The sequence below is a fragment of the Xiphophorus hellerii genome, chromosome 15 (assembly GCF_003331165.1).
Source record: "Xiphophorus hellerii strain 12219 chromosome 15, Xiphophorus_hellerii-4.1, whole genome shotgun sequence".
Classification (NCBI taxonomy): Eukaryota; Metazoa; Chordata; class Actinopteri; order Cyprinodontiformes; family Poeciliidae; genus Xiphophorus; species Xiphophorus hellerii.
The window spans coordinates 3,383,145-3,406,085 of record NC_045686.1 but is presented as its reverse complement, the minus strand read 5'-3'; the positions used below and the strand labels follow the sequence as shown (position 1 = coordinate 3,406,085).

The 22,941-nt window shown below is 35.5% G+C and overlaps 1 protein-coding gene across 3 annotated transcripts; it reads left to right on the top strand.

Moving 5' to 3' along the window:
- The first annotated feature begins 312 nt into the window (after nucleotides 1–312).
- gtf3c2 (general transcription factor IIIC, polypeptide 2, beta) lies at nucleotides 313–22,185 on the top strand. Of its 3 annotated transcripts, none has more exons than XM_032585403.1 (20): nucleotides 313–786; nucleotides 1,729–1,802; nucleotides 2,625–3,174; nucleotides 3,444–3,562; nucleotides 3,786–3,934; nucleotides 4,239–4,327; nucleotides 4,479–4,556; nucleotides 5,154–5,255; nucleotides 5,351–5,578; nucleotides 5,703–5,814; nucleotides 6,334–6,451; nucleotides 11,740–11,771; nucleotides 11,877–12,006; nucleotides 12,151–12,295; nucleotides 14,899–15,060; nucleotides 16,167–16,245; nucleotides 17,746–17,865; nucleotides 17,965–18,180; nucleotides 19,414–19,521; nucleotides 20,946–22,185. In XM_032585403.1, exons 2-20 carry the CDS (start codon nucleotides 1,778–1,780, stop codon nucleotides 21,180–21,182), a joined length of 2,799 nt encoding a protein of 932 aa, XP_032441294.1. In that variant the 5' UTR covers nucleotides 313–786; nucleotides 1,729–1,777; the 3' UTR covers nucleotides 21,183–22,185. The 3 variants fall into 3 exon arrangements, with proteins under 3 accessions (XP_032441294.1, XP_032441295.1, XP_032441293.1); XM_032585404.1 differs by having other exon boundaries at nucleotides 1,694–1,802; nucleotides 4,242–4,327; XM_032585402.1 differs by having other exon boundaries at nucleotides 1,694–1,802.
- The last annotated feature ends 756 nt before the right edge of the window (nucleotides 22,186–22,941 follow it).

Genomic DNA, 22,941 nt, shown 5'->3' with positions numbered 1-22,941 from the left:
GTGTTGCTTGTGTTTCAAAAAGACAAACCTATCATTTTGACTTTTACATATAACACATTCTCTGCAAAAAGTTAACTTTTTTCCCCTCTTTCATTTTCAGTAACCTTCTGAATTTTTCATTTCAGATTGAATTCCAGATCTTGAAAACTCACATTTTGAAAGATATGGACCATGTTCTCTTTATTGTAACAACAAAAAAAATTCTAATGAGTTCCTGTGGTAAAGTGAAAAATAATAATTGTTCAAATTCTTATAGATATAAGGCAAACATTTGATTCTGATATTTAGTCATTTTAAGCCTAATTTATTAGGTGAAACTGTACAAATATAAGCCTAACCTTCTTCAAGTTGGTTATTAATATAATCTTTGATATAAGCACCAGGAAAAAAAATTAAATAGCCCCTGAAATGGAAAATTTGACTTGGAAATTCCTCAAAATCCAATATGTCTGCCATATGTATCAAACTTTGCAACAGCAGTAGTAATAATGTGTTTGTTTATACTTTGAATATTTTTACTACAAATATGCTACTACAGAAATTACTTTTTACCTTTACTTGAGCAAAAATATATTCAATAAGTGGCTAGGGACTTCAGAATAAGTGACTCTGAGGCTACTTGAGTACAACTTTTGGGCACCAGTGATGTGGAAACGAATTTCTTGTAATTCCACTTTGTCCTGACAGGGGGCGGTGTAGACCACCATACCTCTACAGTAACATGGCGGTCTGAGGTAATGATATTGTAGGTCTGGTTGATCAGATTCAGCGGGACCGACGCTGGAGGTATTTGCAGTTTTTTCTTTCTGACTAAATAGTAGGTAGTGTATCTTTTACGACGGTTTTCGCTCTGCGTAGTCCATCATCATCCACCTGTTTGTTCCCGAGAGCTGCGCTCGGGATTCGATCCGGTGCTGTTGGTGTCCGGTATCCCGAGTTTGGTACGAGGGATTCCAGGCTTTGCCACCGGGGTGGAAGTCCAAGACCCTCTCACGATTGGGTTTTAATGGTGGCAATCAGTGGTGATCACTGGTGATCTTCATTTCCGTAGTATCGAGGTGAAAGTAGCACCACACGCTACTACTATATTAGCCCGTTAGCTTAGCCGTGTGTGTTAGCCAAAATGCGAGGCTCAAAGGCGCTGACTTGCTAGGAAAACAACCGACTTTTATACTTGAAATAGCTTTCTGTTTTATTTATTTTGCGAATAAAAATTTACCGAAACAATGGGAAACGTGATACAATGCAGCGTGATGATTTTTATTTGTTAATTTCTTGTATGAACTCTGCTAATACTCAGTAAACGCAAAGTATAATTTTTTTCAATGGAGTCTGGTGTACATAGTGACAGCATATCTCCATAACGCCAGTTAGCATCTTGTTCCTATCTTCAGTAAATGTCTATTGTATTGCTTTTCTCTGTCTGTACTGCATTTGATTAACTCTAAATTAGAATCTGAACTTGATAAACTATTATTAGTTTTATATATTTTTATATAGAGCTATTAAACCGCGAACTAGTCCTTTACTTTTACTGAATCGGATGCAATTTGGATTGAATATCTCCATTATATGTGTAGTGAATTGTTTTCTGCTTAAACTCATTGTAGTTATTTCCAATTGTTCTGAAAGTTTCTTAAAAACAAACTAAAAAAATGATGCAATATTACTGAATTATCATGCTCTCATCCAGTGTACAGTAAATCGAAGCTGAACAATGTCCCATAGATGACGGAGCTTATTGCAGGACAACCCTCACATAAATAACTTGGAGCCAATGGACCCCGATGACTCTGGACAAGGTTTGTTAAAGCACACCTCATGTGTTTTAGACACATAAAGCGTTTAAAAACACAACTTTTCTTTCCAAAACAGTGTACATTTCTAATTTACTTCTATTGAAACACGCTATCTTGCACTCCTCGAACTGTTTTCACATTATAATCATAAAGGTTAATGCATTTTAATTTGATTTTAAGAAGCAGAAGCAAAAGTATATATATGCTTTTTCAAGGGTCTTACAAATAGACTCATTTATTGAATCACGTAAAATTTGTCAGATGGGATGGAGAATGTCTTGAACATAGTTTTGGGTCTTACCTCAGATTCTACATAATATATCAAATATTCCAGTATTTGATATATTATCAAATATGTCATCAATATCTCAAATGCTATATAAAAATGCTATATCAATATCTCAAATGACTGGAAAGCAACATTTGTTGGTTATTTCAAGTGTCATGAAATCATGCTTTTACTGGATTTTTAAAAAGTCTTAATTTGCTGATGCATAAAAAAACATTTTCTAGAAAATTAAAGGTGTTTTTAATCCTTTACTGTCAAATTAGAACAGTTTGATTTCACAAACAAATAACATTTTGCTTCTGAGTTGTAGGGAAAGTTAATAAAAGGGATTTATTCTTTGCTAATTATGTTTGTTCTCTGACCCTGTAGCATAATCATTGTGTTTTACAATTGGAATGGGGCGTGAACACCATGATGGAAATGTCAGTTTTTCACAATTTTGCATGTGGAGTGCACACCGTTCAGATTTTTTAATGTTATTTTTTGGAAAAATTGCTTTGCAAATCACTGTAAAATAATTCAACCTCTCCTTGCAGGGCTGGATACGCCATCACAGCAGGATATTTGTTTGTCTTATAGCTTAAGAGGACGACAACGAAAGAGAAATTCTAAATATGTTAATTTTGAAACCGATGACAAGGATATTGTTAAAAGGGTCAAACAGAAATCCTCTCGAAAGTCAGTGGGGAAAGGAGCAACCTCTCGAAAGACTCCCACAAAACAGAGAAAAACTAAAACACCTGAACAACAGACCACAAATGGAGAAAAAGAATCACCACAAACAATTCCTGCAGACTCTGTTGATACAGTAATAACTCCTAGAAAACCAAAAAGACCCAAGAAAACACAACCTGCAGAAACTGCCTCTGCTGCTGGGGACCTGCCAACTGGAAAAACTGGAGGCAGTGTTGTAGAAAATTCTGTCCAGCAGGAAAATGGGTCACTGAAGCCGAAAAGAAAGTATGTCAGAAAGAAGCCTAAAGAGGAAGTTAGAGACCCACCGGATGAAAAGGAACCAGATCCTCCTGCTGAACCTGAAGAGGAGGTCCAGTCAGGGGGCCGTCGCCAGAGAGGAGCTGCTAAAGCGTAGGTCACATGATGTCACTACGGTAGACACAGTTTTGAAAAGTTTTCAGAGATCTGGACAGTTTGCAGAAATATCCGAAACTCTTAGTGAACTCTTGAATTTATACATAACACTTTGGGGAAATTTATGAGAATTCAGGAAATTTGATGCAAAGTCTGCAAGGAACCATATCATCTATTAGCCATGTGGATTCTCAACTTGCAAATATGAAGTTCTATATTTTTCCAGTGACTCTACAGTGTTTAATACTCAACCAAAAATCTTCCAGGGCACTGAAGTACCTCCAGCTTTTAGCCAAAGAGGTTTTCTCTCATCCCAGAGATGAACTCGGCTCCGACCTGCACGAAGACGAAGAATCTGAACAGAAATCTTCCAAACAGACAAAAGGTACAGTGGATGTCTCCGTCAGACATTATAGCTTCTGTTTGACTAAAACCAGATTAATTTGTAATCAGTGTTGATGAAAAAAACGGGTAAAAGAAACTAAAAAATGTGAATTAATGTGTGCATAAATAGAAAGTTTGGTTCCCAAAAAAAAGCATATAAATGTGAAGAAAAAATGGCGACTTTGTGTGATGCTACATTTTGTGATTTTATGTTTGTGCTCAAGGTCGAAAGAGAAAACTTGATGACGTTGAGAAAGACTTTGTGCCAGATATAGAAGATGAAGAAGCCGACGAGGAAGAGGAATATCAAGAAGTGTCAGATGCTGAATCAGATTTTGGGGAACGAGAGAAATTTCTTCCAGTTTTTCACCAAGTAAGATGATGTCTAATATTTACTTTCATTAAATACACTGAGTTTGACATTGTAATTTTAATTGTTTAGATACTACTGACTCATTAGTTAATATTTATATTAATTTGACATTGAAATAAAATCGGAGATGGATAGTTTGTCTAAATATTGCTTACTGCTAATTTTACTTCGTGGAAACAGATGAAGGGCTACAGTACTTTAATCAAATTTTTGTTTCTTAATAAACCTAAACTTAATTATCAATAAAATAATCTCTTTTGGTGAATTACGTGAAAAACTCATTTTGATTGTTTATGTTCCCCAGCAGAGGAGCCAAAATGGCAAACCTCACAACGGAATCGACTTTAGTATCATGAGAACAATCCTGGATTCTGCTGAGATGACAAAGAAATTGTAAGATTTTCTCACCATGTTTCAGACTTGAATGTTTTTACTTCAATCACAAAATGAGTAGAAATTTTTTTTACTGATGCAGCTAGAAATAACATTTGTTTTTGTATATTTACTAAACTTGTTATTTTCGAACATGTTTCTGTGCTTTCAGCCGGGAAGAGAACTACAGCAGCTGGGTGTTTCCAGAATGGGCTCCTTCCGCTAACAACTGGGAGCCTGTACCAGAAAAGTAGATTACTTTCATCTGTTTGCTTTTTTAGCTGAATTATTTACTTGCAATAATAAAAAAACTAGTGGAGGAACTTAATTAAAAGTTTTAATCGAGTTAATTGCAGGGTCTGAAAATAATTAATTAATTAAATTCTCAAATAGACACACAATTTGTAGATGGTTTAATCAACCAACTGATTTGCAGATTATTCTGGACTGGAGTATTTTTTTTATAACTATGCAGTGTTTATGCTGAAATTTTGCCCATATTGTACAATATTGTTATCTATTTTATTTGCTGTTATTGCATGTCACTTTGCTACTTCTGCCCAGAAATTTCCCCATTGTGGGACAATAAAGGATATTTTTGTTCTATTCAATTCTTTAAATTAATAATAATTAATTTATCATTTATTTATTATTTTTGAAAAGGAGCAGCAAAAGCAAAGGATGTAGATTAGCAGTTCTTGTCAACAGCTGACGATGTGATCCAGACCATGTTAATGTGGAAATTGTCTCTTCTGCCTGGATTTTAAACTGTTAGCATGTCAGGACAGTTATTAAACTGTGTCATACAGCATTAGCCTTCGCTCAATCTAATTCATTGATTTTTCAGTGAATTAGAAAAATACCTTCCTCAAGAACTGGAGTCGGCTGCCTTCAAAGTGTCCAGAGACAATCTAAACCAGGAAGAGTCTCCTCTGCTAAGACTCAGCAGGTGAGACTGATGAGCCTTTCCGTTTATTCAGTGGTTTAAGAGATGAAAGGTTGAGTGAATGTTGAGTTAAGCTAACTTGTTGCTGAACCTGTCAGGTTTGAGGCGATGGCAGCTCACCCGTGCCGCTGGGACATGTTTCTGTTTGCTGGTGGACCCGTCTGGGCCCTGGAGTGGTGTCCCACCCCGGACGGCGCTCCGGCCTCCCAGTACATCGCTCTGGCTTGCCATCGAGGGATGGACGACCTGCACTATGTGAACCAGACCTACTCAGAACCCGGACTGGTCCAGCTGTGGGACTGTGGCAAACTGGAGTACAACAAGAGGTAGATATAAAATATATACATCCAGACTGAACTCAAATCTATTTCCTTTTTCAGTCTTACCGTTCATTAAAAGTCCTCTGTAAATATAGATTGATTGATTATTCTTTGTGTAAATCCTGTGCAGACCAGACTCTCAGCCCTCCCTGGTTTACGGTTTGGCTCAGGACAAAGGCTTCATCTGGCAGTTAAAGTGGTGTCCAGCAGGAGGCTGGGAGCTTCCTGACTCTGTCAGAAAGGTAAAAATAATTAGCATTTTGTGTATTTTTCAGCTACTTAGTTTATTTCAAAATGTATTGTTTAGTCAATATACATAATATGATTTCACTAGGCATGCTGTTAAAAATAGATTCATTTTACCAAAAGTTAATGTACAGAAAATGTACTTTATTTAATTACCAACTGGTATTATATTTAATAATAGTGAAACATTTTAAAGGACAGATAAAACAATATTATATATTATAACAATAACAGCCAACAATATAAATACTTGGTTTCATACTAGAGTTAGTAATGTGTTCAACCTAAAACAAGGTATATTCTGCCATGTTGTCTTCCATATTGTTGTTTTGTTGTTTTGTTTTTATTTATGTTCTAATAATTGTTGTAATGTTGTCAAGAAGTGATGTATGGATAACTGTAAAAATAGCATTGCTGCAGCTAAATGTGGATCCCAAATAAAGTAAACTGAACTCAACTTATATGTGTTACATACCCTTAAAAACATGAAATCTCATCTTTCATTTTGCCTTTAGGCTCCTTTCTTGCCCAGGCTGGGTCTGCTGGCTGTAGCCACGTCCAGCGGTGTGGTCACCATCTACAGCCTGCCTCATCCTGATGCTCTGCTCTCAAACTCAAAACTCACACACTCTGGTAAGACCTGCTCAATTCAAATTTTCTTTTCAATGTAAAGGTGACGTGTTGGAAGTTTGCTTGGGTTGCTAGGTGACAGGCTGGGCTTCTCTGCATGCTGATTTGAGACGTTACATTTGGAGGGTTTTTGAAGCGGCGTATTTTCCAGACACCAAAATAATATTAACTTATTGTAAAAAAAAAAAAAACAGCCGGGTGGTTTTGTTAAGCACTTGGACTTTTTGTAGAAGCCATAAAAACCCAAATGGAAGCACAAAAAGGTGTAAAATGTGAATTTTGCATAACAGGTCCTCTTTAAAAAGAATTTTGTCAGTGTTTGGAGAGATTTAAATTTTTGCCTTTAGCTTTCTTTTAAAGAGCATCTCAATAGAGGTAACATTTTGTGGTGGGAGGAAGCTGGAATCGAACCCACAACCTTCAGATTGTCAACTGATAACTCTTCCCATTGACCCACAGGAAGGAAAACTTTGGTTGCCCACAACGTTTTGTTGCTTAGGATGTTTCCTAATTAGGTAGAACTGTTCAGAAGTTGTTTGCTCATTTACAGTGAAATGGAAAAATTTTTATATTTGTTACATTTTAATTTCTGCTAGATGAAACAGAAACTCAGTTTTTGTGGCTCTTTCTTTGAAATACATTTGCAGAATCATTTCAAAGTCATGTTACTCAATAAATTGAGGCAGAAAGTGTTGAAAGATGAAGAATTTTCTTATTAACATAACTTCACAAGATACGAAACATTTCTCATTTTAACAGAGTAAGAATGATTTTTCTCATAATATTAGAACTTTATTTTCGTATTATTTGGTTTTTATTTTGGTAATATGACTTTGTTCTCATTTTCTTCTTTAACCAGATAATATTATGACCTTATTCTCATATTGCATTTTCTTTAACTAAGCAGGTTAAAAAAATGAAGCATGTGCTGTGTCCAGCAGAGGGTGCTGTTGGTTTACTGCAACCTTAAATTTCTCTGACGTCACTTTAAGTGTTGCAGGACTGCAGTGTAACACCTGATGGATAAATCGCACTAGCTCTGCAAAAAATGTCCCAGGAAGCAGAAGATTTGACTCAACATGAACCAGAACTTGATTTTGATGTTAGCTTTTCCTGAGAAAACGGTACGCATCAAAACTAGGCTAATGTTTAATTAGAAGGAATCTGTGAGTCATTCAGTCCAGATTTATTTCTGCTTGCTGGAGTTCATTCATTTTTGTCTGTGCTCCACCAGGTCCGTTAACCAGTTTCAGGACCCGACCAGAACCCCTCAGTGTAAATTACCTTGAGAAATAATGAGATTTGGTTATATATAAAAGCAGGCTTTAATGCTGAAAAATCATCAAATGTTACAAGCCATACATGTCATAGAAATAGAGCCAATACAGAGTTACATTCACCATCCAGCCCTGGGGCCACACTAGCTCACCTTATGGATGGAAGCAAGTGAGGCAAAGACTGTAGCGCATGTTTAGCTTTTTATTCTTTTCTGCAATCTGTATCCTCCAAGGGCTGTCTAATCAGTGTCAGTCTGTTTATGTGTGTCTGGCATCAGTCATACAAAAACATGGTTGTAACTGTGGCGTGTGCGTGTCAGCAGATTAAAAAGTAGGCTAAGAGAGATAGAGAAAAAGATAGAATCTACAACATGCTTGTTGCCTCAAACCTTATTCATGATGTGCTGGAGCATCAAAAAATGTTGTACCATTTTCCAAACACCCAATCTTACCATGAAGATAAGCAGTTTTCCTTCAGGAAATCATAAACATCAGAATAATTATTAGAAATTATCCAACATTTTTGTTGATGAAGTAATTGATGAATAGCTTAACCATGTAAGAAGGTGATGTCAGGAGGCTTTCATAGGCAACTAAATGAACTCAATAATTATTTAATCAATCAAACAGCTGGATTATCCATCATATCAGACATGGAGCTCATTAACCCGAGCAAATCTTAGTTAAAATGACAAAGCCCTCCGGGGCACTCAGTCTTTTTGTGCCATGCAGCTTTAACGGTGACAGTAGTTTAAAAAAATCTTGTGAAAAAACCGAGTCCATGCTGAGATTATCGATGGTGGAGCCTGTGGTCCAGTCCTGTCTGCCGCCTCTGGGGCTCTGCTGGTAGAACGCTGTGTGAATGAGATTAATGACCGCTTTATCTGCAGCATCCATCATATGCAGAATGCCGCTTGTGTCTGCGTGAGTTAGTGTTTTTTATTCCTGTCAGGCGTCTGCCCCGCCGCTAATCTGATTAAACACAACAGCAGTCTGGAATCATCGCATTTCAGAACAAGAGAGACTTGAGAGTAAATGGTTTTACACAGAAAGTATATTAAATTCATGTTTTACTGCAGATAAAAGAATAAAGTTTGACTACGGTTATTCAGTTGGGAAATCCAACATGAAGACACATCTGTTTTTAACTAAAATATTAACACAGTTAGAGTATTGTTAGCCTTGTTGTTAAAACTGTAACGCTGCAGTATGTAACTTTTATTAAAAATCTATTTATTTTTGCATATTTGCTGAAATTGTTACCATGTCATGACTGTTTAGATGAGACAGGTAATCTGTGAAATATCAAGCTTCTCTGCGTTCTCCCAGTGCTATTTAGAAACAACCAATCAGGGCCAGGAGGCGGGTCTTAGTGCTGTCAATCACCTCTCCGTGTGACGCTCTTTGGTAAGCTGTCATGAATGCTCAGGCTAGTTAGCATGGCCACTGATGACGGCAGTTTTCCTGTAACAATAAATTCTTTCTCTGTCATTAGCACATTTAGCAACAAGTACATGAGCTTGATTGACATTGGGGCCAATACATTGATACATCTTGGGCAGGTTTAAATAATAAATTGAAATAAAATGTGAAGTTTGTAATTGTCACTTTATACACCATCACTCACCTACCTTTCTTGAAGAACTTGTTCTCATGTCTTTCCTATTTTGAAGAGAGATTAAGAGAAATCGTCATATTCATTTCCCAAGAAAATGTAAACATATTGCTTAGCAAGTCAAGTTTATTTGTGTAGCAGTAAATAAATGTACTCAAATTAAAGGTTTGAATTTACTAAATTATTCATTGTGTAATTATGCTGCTTCAATAAAAGCTGAATTTTAAGTTTTTTGTCCCATTTTTGCATGATTAATAAACATAAAGGCACTGTTTATTCTATATTAGCTGATAATTGAAAGAATGATGCAAAAAAGATTCATTTTAAATTTTAAACTGTATTTGTTTCATATGTTTTTGTTCTTAAAGGAAAACCAATTAACTGCTTGGTCTCAGGCTGGACTCTATTACACATGACTTGGTTTTACAACTAAAGGAAATATACGCGACTCTAAATTTGGACATAAAAAGCTCTATAAAACCTGACATTTCATTTTTTTACTCTCTCCACTGGTTTCCATTTTATTTTCTTATCACGGATCATTGGGTTCGGTTTCCGAGATGCTGCTTCTGACCGCTGGTTATAGTTATTGGATAAAACAGTTTCCAGGTTCTCACATTATAAAATAGCAGCAAAACATAGCAGGGGCAATAACTGAGGCAATAACTGAGGCAGACTCAGTGGTTTAGTACAGTAGCTTTACCTGTTTCCTAGTATGTGATTTGTATGTTTTAGTTTTAAGATCCAGATGAAACTAAAACATTGTGTTTTTGTCTCACTGTCTGACTTGAGATCCAACCAAACTTTTGCCTTTCTAGATCAGTTTGGATTAATTAATTTCTATTTCCTATGGGCCAGAATAATAAGAAAGAGAAATCCTAGGTAGCAAAATAACATTTTCAGCATGAATTCAACTTGCACCAAAGATTAGAAGGTATAACAATGAGCAGTTTGAAACCTAGCAAAACCCAGCCCGTCACCTAGCAACCCAAGCTGAGTTCTAGCATGTTTGGTCAGCTGGTTTTACCACTGTATGCACTGTACACTGGCTGCTGGAAAAGACAAGTTTAGTTGCTTACTTACCATCCAAAACCACTTGCTGCGTTGTTGTTGGCTGTCCAGGAGGCTCCACTTCTGCTGTTCAAAGATGTCTGGTTGTAATGTAGAGTTGGGGGGCGTGGCCAACAGCAACTTATTTGGATTTAAAGCGATAAAAGACCCTAAAACAGATCAAATTAGGCTGACTAGACTAAAATCAAAAGAATGCTTTTGTGCAAAAAAAAAATGTAATGAACATGTTTTGTATCGCTCATAAATCCACCCCAACCCATTCAAGGAAGCATAGTAGGTCACCTTTGCATAATTGCAGTGAAACATCCATCATTTACATGCAGAAAGCTATCTCACATGGATCTGGTTGGACGCCATTTCTGTGGGGAAATTGACCCAAACGGGTTTAAACAGAACCTATAAGTGTCTCTGCACTTCTGTTTGCGACAGATAATTGTAAATGGCTTTTGTCGATCCAGTCGCCACAATGACTGAGAGGAGGAGGCCGTTAAAAACTGCAGGACTGGAGCGGGTCGGTGACAATGAGCAGTGAGAATGTGAGGTGTTGTTGGGAGCTCACATAATTTACGGCGCCTTTCTCCATCAGACAAGGATCTATAATTGAAATGACAAAAAAGATGCATCGCCGAGCGGATTATTAGTGTTGGAAGCTATGAATTTTAGCTCTTGTAGCTGACTCGTCTCGTATCGCTGTGCTGTCATTCATCGAGGACTTACTTTGGGCCGGGGGGCGACTCAAACTGCTGCGCTTTGCACCGGCTTTTTATTCTCTGCTGAAAGCAATCGTTGACATTCTTTAGCTCTTGGTCAGAGTTTTTAGTGTCTGAATATTTTTAGATCAAGGTTTGGAGTTTCTCTCCTTCAGAATTTTTTAATGGATTTAATACAGATTTATTTACATAAATAATGATTAGTTCAGGGTTCAGGTCTAGTCTTGAGATTTGTAAAGGAGTAGTTTGTGTTTTACTCAGGTTGTGGTGAGGTGATGGATAGTTTGGGTGAATTAACCGGACACTATTGATCTGAACCGCTACGAATCCAAACCGGAGGAGGAGGGAAAACTAATGATCTAGAACAGCCTGATACCTTTTTTCTCCAACCACTAAACACAGAAATGATCACTTAGAAAACCACTGCTGGATGAGAGCCATGAAATCCACAGACAGACAGTTTTTATTTTCACTTTTACCTTCAGTATTTTAATACATCTTGAAGACTTTTTTTTCATCCGTGACATCTCATATTTTCTCGCAATGTAAATTTGCATCTTAAAGATTTCAAAATGGAAATATGTAACTGAATGTGTTGATGCTTTTGTGTCTTCACAGAAAGAAACAATGAAAAACCACCAATTTACAAGGTAGGCCCTGTTTATACGTCTGTTTGTCATTTAAAGCACCAATACAAAGTCATGAAACTGGTTTGTTTTGTGTGCATTGCATTGTTTTCTTCTCATTTTCTGCAGGTGAGAGGTGTGATAACGTTAAAACTTGGCTGCATCAAATCTCTTCGTGAAGAAAGGAGCGGACAGGTTCTGTCTATGGATTGGCTTCCTCAAAAACCACACAACATAATGGCTGTTGGATTCTACGATGGTACGAATTGATTTTAAAGATTCTGGAAGAACAAATAAATAACCTGGATCTCTCACCGTTGCTGATGCATTTCTTCTTTGCTGTATTAAATATTTTTCGTCTTTTGCATTCTTCTGTTTCTTTAATCCTTTTTTCTCCTTCCAGGTGTTGTTGGACTCTGGGATCTTTGTACAAAATCTTCCCTGTTGCGAGTCAGAGAGTCAGACCGATCTTTGACTCTGCTGCCCTATCGATCGATACTCGCTCACGACAACGCCGTCAGAGCTCTGGTCTTCTGTCCTGCATCCAGGTGAGCTCTTCTCCCACTGACTGTTGGAGGATGCAAAGATTTTCTAGTTCTTATTGTGCCTCAATGTTTGGGATGCAGCAAAAGTTCAAACTGTCTTTTGATTTTCCTTTCTTTCAGGGGGTAAATAACTTCAAAAAATCAAGTTTTAGTTTTTTTAATCTACTACTTTAAGGCAAAAGTTGGCTGCTAAACCTTATTTTACACAAATTTGGGCTCTTTGAATCTGCTATTCTATGTTCTCTGAACTTGTTCAGCACAATAGCGCAACATCACTCATTGTTGACAAAATTAGCTTCCTAGAATTGGCCTCTGAGGTACTCCAATGTTAACTTATGTTTACATTAGAACCTTATTATAAGAGTCTAATAATAATCTTTTTTAATAGGTAACATGTATTTTCTGTGTCCATGCCTGTGAAATATATGCATATTTTCCAGATAAGACTTTTCTTTTGTAAAAATTTTAAATGCTATCAAATTCTGGTACAATTGACTCCCATTAATAGCGAGAGTTAGCAAGAACTAGCGCCTGCAAATAGCTGAAATCAGTAAATATGTCAGATCTCCTTTAAAAATGCTTAGAGCTGCCTATTTTAGTTGTTCAAACACCAAATATACTTTAATATCTTACCACACTACCAAAGACGCTAACATCTTCCTTATTTGAGAGGTACAGCCAATCAGTGCTTAGCAAAATGAATAGTGTTCCCCTATTGGCTGCTTTGGAAACGGCAGCCATTATTGTGTTAATTAGCATTGTGCTAAGGTATTTCAGCTTCCCAAGTTACCTTTTGTTTAAAAATATGTTAGATATGCACTACAAAAAATATACAAATATTAAAATGGTCCACAAATATTTTTTTATAGAGTTAAATTAGACAGAGAAATGCAAAAATACTGAAACGCAATTCTACTTAGAAAAATACCACTCCAGAAAAGATAAAATAAACCTTAATGTTTAGATTTGTAATGTGTTACTTGAATAATAATAACTGTGTTTTGTTGGAAATACAGCAGCTATAGCTGATGATGTAAACAAACAGATCTGTGGATATCTTTCAATATTTCACCTCATTAAGCTGTGCTGCTATTTTCCCATGAAATTGAATCAAATCACTCAACCGCTTTATTTGCAGTGGAAGGAAAGAAATATTTTCTTTATACAGTATGTTAGACACTTTATCTGCTGTCTTATGTTACAACAAAAATGTGGATTTACTGAGATTGCAACAAGAATTTAAGTAATATTTTTCTCTATACTGTCTTCTGACTCTTTATTTCATTACAACATGATTAAGATCAACAGATCTTCTGGTTAAACACATTAATCTGCAGTCGCTGCATGGGAGCAGCTCGCTCCATCAGTCAGTGAAATTAGTTAAAATTTCTGCAACTGCTCAGTGTGACGCTGTAAAATCTTTCATTCTCAGTTGCTCAGTGCTAGAAGTGACAAAAAACGATCAAAACTGATGATTATTCAATAAAAATAAAGGGCAGTTTAACTTTGAAGTCTTTTTTCTGTAATTTCTGTTTTACTAATTAGTAGTTAATTTGGCCTTAAATTTAAACAAATTCCAGATACATGATGTTGATGTTAAACGTTTACTAAAATATAGCATATATAAAATATATACCTGTTTTTTTATTTTGATTTTTATTTCTTGCATTTGCATTATTTGTGTGTCGTTTTAGATCAATCTTAGCAGAAAAAAGTATAAAAAAATTATGTTATATTTTACTGTGATTATTCTGTAATTGTTCAGTAACAAGAAAAACATAAGAACAATTTAAGGTTTTAAAGTGTATTTGTTTGTCACAATGCAAAAATATTTAGAATATTTTGAATTCTAACTATTTTAACTATTTTATTACCGATATTTTTGTCTAGACTCTTATGTGTTCATTCCTTTAGCTTCATTTTTGTCCTTAGCTGTTAACCTGCGTCCATGTTTTGCTCACTATTGACGATATTTCATATATTTTAGTATTAAATTACTTTCTGTATATTCAGTAATCCTAAAGGAAGTCACATTGAAACTTCTGCACCAGCGAATCTAACTTTGTATTCATGTTGCATTACTGCAGCAAGTATGGAAGCGTCTGAATAATTAATGGTACCATTAACATCACAGCAGCACCATTTATATGTGGACACATCTACAACTAATTAGTTTTGTCTTTAAAAAATCCTAATTTTGTGTTTTTGCACTTCAACTGCTTGATTTATGTTAACAAACAGGATATTAGTTGGATTAAAATTAATAGAAAATGTAAAATTGAAAAAGAATATGAAGAATATTGAGCTTTGTTAGTTTGAGTCAAGCTTTGCTTTTCTCTGTTCAGATTCAAAAACCTTTTTTGTTCTCAGATATGAAGTGAACAGATTTTCTTTGCAGTCTTTGCATTAAAACATATTGATTTCTGTGTCATCAGTTGTTTACGGCAGACAATGCTGGCAGTGTTGATCAATGGGAAGAAAAACGATGAATTCCACGTGAAACTTCACAATATAAATCAAATATTCAGACTTTTTTTGTGTGTTTCACCCAGTAAAAATGCATGGATTCTTCCAAATGAATCATTAATTTCCCAAACTGTTGACAGATACTTGTTGACATCAGCGGGTGAGGACCGCTGCTTGAAGACGTGGGATCTGAGGAGGCTCAGTAACATGGTCAAGGTCCAAAAACGCCACCTGACCACTGAGCTCTGCTGGCCGCTGGACTCACCTGGGGTTCTGGTTGGCCAGGAATCTGCCTTCGTACCGTAAGAAAGCTTCTAACCCAGCTTTTGTAGTCATGGAAACACTGGATAAGATTTATTATTGCATGTAAATACATGATGGCAACATAGTTCATTTATTATTATCATGAACATGTGCATGTGTCTTTTTAACAAACTGAGTCATTTCTGTTCCATAAATAGATGATAAAACATTTAAAACTGAAGTTCAACAAAAATTCAAAAAGTTTTAGCTCAAAAATTCAGATCTTGTCAACTTGAGTCACTAAATCTACTTTTGATGACTGGATCCATATTACAGGTATATTCATCTATTTATAAAAACACCGTTTCTTCAGGTAAATAAATGCAAAAGAAATGACTTTTTTTTGTTTTCCAGCTACATCTGGAAATGCGAAAATAACAAAGAACAGATTATTTACTCTGGACAAAGAATATGGGATTATTAGGCTCTTTTCAAATAAAAGAGTTCTGAATTTTTATTGTTTCATCTTTCCAGATGAGAAAGTAAAATAAATGTCAAAAAAGGGAAGAATTTGCAAAAATGTTTGGGTTTCCAGACATTATCTCACTTCAACTTTATTAATCCTTCCATATTCACCCTTAAAACCCTAATATGTATATTATATAAATAGGCTAAAAAAGACTAAGAAATCTGTGATTTTAAGTCTAGAAAAATAAATGCACATTTAGGAATGCCTTGTTGATTTAAAATTAAATGTGTACCTTCAGGTGAAAAATCTGCAGTTCACTGAAAAGCGTAAAAAACAAGAGAGAAAATATTTTATCCTCCAGAATTTAGATGGAAACAAAAACCAGAAGGCTAGATATTTTCTACTCCTCTTCAAACTTAAATAAGATCATTTTACACTTTAAAGTCCCAAAGAATACAGTTTCATATCTTTTTTCTTCAATATTTTAACTAAGAATTGTTTTGAGTCGTTCTAAGCCAGTGGTTAACTACACTTCTTAATAAATATAGGGCTAAATTTATAGCTTACAAAAAGGAAATGAAAATGTGTGTTTTCATAACAGGCTAAATGTTGCGCTTGTTCTGAACTTTCATACATCAGAATTTACTTTTATCAAAATGTCCTGGTTGATTTCATGTTTTGCTGATGTTGTTTTAGGAGAAGTTCAGTTGGAGTTCATTACGTTGATCACTACCTGCGCTCCTACTTTGCGATTCCTCGGAGTACATCTGTATGGGTGAGAGAAACTTTCCTCCAAAGAGGATTTGCATCAGAAGAGAAAAATATGAACAGCAGTTGTCTCAGATACTTAATCCATCCACTTTTAATTTTTATCTTTAATAAAATCTGTCTGGAGCCATGAAACATACTGGGCATGTGGAAAAAAATTACTTTACAACATTTCCTGTACAAAATTGTGGAGGTTTTCTATTATGGATGTTATAAAATTCTAGTTTTATCTTTATTTTTGGGTTTTAGAGCAAAGAAAAACTTCAGACTTTTAAAATGTTTTTAGAGAAACCTGAGGAAGGAGTCACATGCAGTGAGGATAAAAATCTAAATATCTGGGGCGTGCTGTGGGTTAGGGGGGTTAGCACACCCCACGTTTGGAGGCGTTAGTCCTCGACGCGGACGTCGCGGGTTCGACTCCCGGTCCTGGCGACCTTTGCCGCATGTCTTCCCCCCTCTCCTCACCCTCCTTCCTGTCTCTATCGCAAAAATACGAGCCACTAGCGCCGCAAAAACTCTTCGGAGAAAAAAAAAATGGAAAAAAAGAAATAAAAAATCTAAATATCTTAAAGTGTATGGTCTAAAACGTGAGTTAAGAAGACTAAATTTAACCCACATCATGCCCAGTTTAGTTTGGCTGAGAAAAAATGACTTTAAAAGAAATTCCCTAAAATGGGAAATTGGCTCAGTGTTCCTGCCAACAGCTTCTACTTTTCCCATTTTATTGACTGCTCTTAAAGGGAACCATGACTAGTTCAACATGTTGACCTAAATATGTTGTAATCTTCCTATTAAACTCAAAGTTGTTGTTTGTGATTCATGAAAACTCATATTTACTATATTGGTGGTCACTGTTTGTTTGTGAACTTAAGGGTATAAACAACACAAGAAGCGAACAAAACGTCTGGGTTGAGGCCCAAATGTTTTCATGAGCCGATGTACATAAAATATCTGTTGAAACAGACAAACGTGATCGTTTTGTGATATGCTGTTTACTATATTAGCAAGAGCTAATGCTGTTAGCATGAGCTAACACAAAATCACAAAGCATCTTGGTGTAAAGCTCAAAAAAATCTATTTTACATAATAACCCCTCTTTAAGTCTTTGTAAAACGTCATTCTAATATATCTGATAAAATGTTTTCATGCCTATTCTAACAGTAAACAGGTTGAGTTAGAAATTGGAGCTCTTTCATTGTCCCAGTTTTTTCTGTATTGCACTTTTATTTCTTCACACTTCGGATCAAATTAAAGGAGCTGAACTTTATTCCATATGAATTGCTGTTCTGGTTGGACGAAGCTAGCGCCTTATCATCTAACATATGTCATCTACCCAGAATGCTTTGCATGGTAAAGAGCCTGGTGACATTTGTTTGACAATATTTAATTTATTTTATAAAAACTAAGCACATCTGTTGGTACAGAACTGTTCAGTTCAGGATATTTTATTTCTTCCATTTAAAACTGACCTTCATGGCTGTGGATTGGTCTGTTTGTGTCGCCGCAGTCCTTGTCTTACTCTGATTGGCTGCACACCGTGATGTCATCAGATACGCTCGGCGATCTGATTCTCTCCATCTTACCGCTGCCCAACTGCTCTGTCAAGAGAACATCCTTGAGACGTTTTGTAAGTTCTAGAAAAAAACAATTTTTCCATTTTGATTTTTTATTGATTTTTCAGTTTTAAAGGTGTAGAAAGTTTGTTTTATTAATTACTTTCCCTCAGCCTGCCTACATCACATCTAAGGAGCCTTATGAAGCACAAGAAGGACAAAATAAAGTTGAGGAAGAGGAAGGACAAGAAGCAGGAGAGACAGAAAAACCAATAAACAATGAAGACGAGGGAGGAAGAGTTGGAGGAGATTCTGGTCTTCACCGGCAGTTTCAGACGTACAAACAGGCTGTTAAGAAATACTACCTGCACTTTAAAGACTTGGATATGGTAGGTTGGTGGTCTTTTTATCACAATAGTAATGTTTATTGATTAAAACCAGCAAAAATAACTTCATCATTGAAAGAAAAAGAACAAAGTGAGTAAAAGTCATTTGAATCAGATTTGAAAACTTTTTATAAAGTGATATTTTTATTTTCTCAAATCTACAACTGTAGAAGATTTTAGTAAAATGTTTTCTTACATCCAGTTTTTGGTTTTAACTGCCAGATTGTTACCTAATTAGTCATATGTGTGCAGTTTCTTTATAAATATATTCAATATTTGGGCAATTAAGAAAAGCTTTGTGCAAAGACAAACGTTTGCATATTAATCTATGGATTACATGTGGCTACTTGAGTCGCCGCAATGCTTAAACAGTGAAGACGTGGATAAAATCTAAAAATAAAAATGTTTTTTATGCATTTATTCAAACCTGGAAGACTCAGAAGTCAAGTCCATGCTCCTGCAAATCGTATATAGGAACATGTCGACTCTTTATTGTAATCTTCAACCATCCTTCCTTTTATCCATTTTTCTATTTTTCCATCCATCCAATCTGAAAAGTTACTTGTAAGTTAGTTTTGTCTTATTTCAAGTGTAATAAGAATTTGGCACTATAATTACTTACAGGAGTTCCATATTTTTCTCTAAAAATTAAAAAAACACAAAATCTTATCAAGTATTTTTGGTCTAGTTTCTAGTGAGAATATCTTAGTACACTAAATAAAAAATAAAACAAAACTAATTGACAAGTAACTTTTCATCAAAATATAGGAGTTTGTTTTAAGTCAATAATTCCTTAATATTGGGTGGAAAAGCACTATTTCCACTTCCAGATCATTTCACTTATAATTTGGGAAAATGTTTTGTTATAAGTGAAATAATCTGCCAGTGGAATAAGAACTTTTTCTTCGATATTAAGGAATTACTGACTTAAAACAAGCTCCTGTAACATGAAAGTTAGTTTTGTTTTTTCTTCAAGTGTGCGAAGATATTTGTAGTAGATAATAGATCTAAAATACTTTGTAAGATTTTGTGATTTTGCAGTGCAGTGACATCAATAGCCTGGTTGTTAGCTTAGTTAGTCCAAGCTAACTGCAGGAGAACTGAGCCAAGAGGGAGTCATTAATTTTTCATGCAAACCGTCTGAAGAGTTTAGAAACTCGTACTGTTGGAGTAAAGCAGTTTATTGTTTCCATTATTTGAATATTTTGTGCTAATATTCGTCCCTTTGATTTCCAGCGACGCCTTACAGGACTCAATAAGCACGCTTTGTGGAAACACATGCAGAGCACAGAAGTAACAGCAGTTATGAACCTGGATGACATGCCGCTGGCTGCACTCTACAAGGTGCGTTTACAGCACTTTATCTGTCTCTTCACTCTCATTCTGCAGCACATATAGGGAGGAAATGAACAGATAAGTGCCAGAATGAGAGAGAAAGAAATCAAAGGTGGGATCTGCCTCCTTCTCTGATGGGCAGCTATAAAGTCAGGCCAAATGTAATGATGTGGAAAATGAGAAAAATGTCACTCCCAGCAGGAGGAAGGAGGGGGAGATGGAGAGCGGCCATTTGAGGATATGATGTGTTTAATTTTAAGAGGCAGAGTCCAGGGAGCTGCTTTGCCCTTCGGGGTGAAGTGATCGACAGACACTTTATGGGTCAAAAAATCCCTCACAGCGTCTCACTAGTTTGTTCTTTTTTCATCTGAAGGGAATAAATGGTTAAGAATGAGTCAGCAGTGAAAGAAAGAAAGCAAAAGTTAAAACCACTAGGAGGATTTATAAGTGAGGCGTTTTATTCACTTCCTTAGAGCGACGGCTGAGTCATTCACAGGGGAGAAAAGTCATAAATAACAGTGTGTTTACTTAAAGAAGAAGGATTTACTATAAATAAAATGAAAGTTTAGCCTGAAAACAGGTTGAAGGTTTAACTCACACTGAGACATCAGCCTTTTTTTTTTTTAATAGTGCGTACAGTGCAGACAAATAATGACAAAAGCTTAAATAATTAAACAGGGAAGCATGGATGGAAGGAAATAATAAATAAATTGTTACATTACTAAGAAAAGAACTAAAAAAAGAAATTAGCAGTAAGGTAAATAATTAGGGATGGAAGAAAATAAGTAGATGAATTAAAAAAGTAATTTGATAAAGTAAAGTACATTTGTGCATACGAGAAAAGTACATACACAAAAAGTAAGTTAGCAAAGTTCAAAAGGAAAAAAGAAATAAATTAAGTAATGGAGGAAAATGTTAAGTAAATAAGGAATAAATTAAACATCATATGCTAGAAAGTAAATAAGTGAAATAATTTGCCAGTGGAACTAGAACTTTTTCGTCGATATTAAGGAATTATTAACTTAAAACAAGCCACTAATTCTAGTTGAAAAGTTATATGTAAATAAATTTTGTCTTATTTCAGCTGGGCTAAAATATTTGCTCTAGAAACTAAAATACTTGGTATGATTTTGTATTTTTGCAGTGTACATAATAACTTATGTTGGTAAATAAAGAAGTTCAGAGGTAAAAAAGTAAATACATAAGAAGATTAGTAAATAATTAAGTAATTTAACAAATACAAATTTATTGAAGCTAGATGTCTCTGCAAAATAAATCAAAGATGTCAAAAACATGTTTTGTTGGGGTGTCTATATTTTGACCCCCTCAGCGTGTTCTGAGAAACTATGGAGATTTGTGTCTTCAACCAAATGATTCAGTCCATTTTGGTTCCTTTTAAGAACATTTTCTGTTGTCTTCACTCTCCTCTCCAGGCCCGGTTCAACCCGAACATGAGCAGCCATGTGTGGGTTGGTTCTGCGGGTCAGACGGGCCTGGTGAGGCTCCACTGTGCGAGGACTTTCATCACCCCACAAGTCAAGACCATGATCAGTAATCATCAGGCCCAGTTCAACGTTCTGTACTCAGTCCAGAACCGCAGCGGCGGCGTCCAGACGGCAGCGGAGCAGCGAGAGCAACACAGTTTACCTCACTGCACTGCCACAAGGTGAAACATTACATCAGCCAATCCTGGATCCACAGCAAAACCTCAAATAAATCTGGTTTTAAATGCATGTGTGAATGTTATGAATCAGTTTGCAAAAAATGTCCCAAGCTACATAAATACATGACTACAAATTACAGGTAAAAACAATGGAGGAGGATTAGACACAGAAGAAAGAATAAAACACCTGATTTTTATCTCAGAATTTAGTTGTTTTTTTTTCTCTCTGAATTCTGAATTTTGACTTTTCTCAGAATTCAGACTCTAATCTCAGAATTCTAAAATGTTCTCACAATTCTGTCTGTTCCTCAGAATTTTTACCTTTTTCTTATAATTCTGACTTTTTGAAACATCTCAGAAGACTAAAGTCAGAATTCTGAAATTCTGAGAAAAAAGTAAGAATTTTCAGTTGCCGTAATCCTCTCCCAAACAAAGCAGATGAACACAAGTACAGAGTTTAAAGGTCATGGCTGAAATCAAAGAATCTTAAACATTTTTCGGTGCTTATTTTAAACTAACTCTTCACACAAACAGCAGAAATCATAACTCTAAACTCAAAAAACAATCAGTTTGTTGCCCTGTCGCATCAACAAAGACAAATGTTTTTGGGCTCCCGATGTTGACAGTAATTCAGACGACGGTTTCAGTCAGTTTCGTTATAAAAACGCTGCCAGCCTGCAGCTAAGTGCCTTTTGTCCACTTTTTTTTTTTTTTTTAGCAAAAACGTGTATTTTATTTTGGAATGTTGTTTTTCCTGTGGGGTGTTACTATGGAATATGTGAATACTTTTATATTCCAGTTATTATGAGTTGTACAGAAACATCAACTTGAACGTAGGTTTTCACTTTCAGTTAATTTTATCTTGAGCCAAAAGCTCAGGCCTGATGTTTGTATTTTTACAGATTTATTTTAATCTTAATTTATAATTATAAATATGTAAAGCTGTTCATCAATTCTATTTCTACTGGTATTTTTGAAATGCTGCCTATAATAAAGCTTTTTTATATAAACTACTGACTAAAAAAAATTATTTTCTCCTCACAAAAACAGCAGGTTTAATCTCTAAACAGAAACAAAGCAGCCTCCGTTCGTCATATACAGTTTTATTCCACTTTACAAAACTTTTTCTGCACATAAAAATGAAACGGGAAACTTCACAGTTATGACATGTTTTATGCCATTTCGCCAGATTTCACGAAGGTCGATTGTACAAGGAACAGAAAATTATTTACACATGTATGCACAAAATTATACACTGAAAATACGTTTTTGACATATTTACAACACGCAGGCGGAGCATAATCGCCACAAACAGCAACAGCACAAAAACAGACAGTAAACTTCCATAGCAAACAGACCCAAAGTGCTTTTTTTTCTTCAATAAGAAACTTTTTCAGACAATAAAGCTGCACCAGAACCTTTACTATGCATGGATATAAAACTTTTCATACATTGGTATCTATGAAATCCAGTGTCATTTTTAATTCTTCATAAAAATAAAACGATGAATTGTAAAGATTTTATTCTTTAGTTAATCCTCCACATGTGCTGAAATATTCTGACTGGCAGTTGAACAAGAAAAACCTCAGCATACTTCAATAACAGCGAACAACCATGCAAGCGTTTGCAATGAACAAAATGTTCACAAGGTGCAACACTTGTGCGAAACATCAACATCTAACGGCTTACATTTAAATCGAAAGTGTTACTCAGTGCAGATTATGAGTACTATGTAGCTATTGTGTTTTTTTTAAACAGACTGACAG

Excerpts from the sequence above, each read along its gene's own strand:
- gtf3c2 (XM_032585403.1), top strand. The coding sequence starts at position 1,778 with ATGGACCCCGATGACTCTGGACAAG. Across the intron at positions 5,256-5,350 it reads CCTCTGCTAAGACTCAGCAG|GTTTGAGGCGATGGCAGCTC; the intron begins GTGAGACTGATG and ends TGAACCTGTCAG. Across the intron at positions 18,181-19,413 it reads ACTTTAAAGACTTGGATATG|CGACGCCTTACAGGACTCAA; the intron begins GTAGGTTGGTGG and ends TTTGATTTCCAG.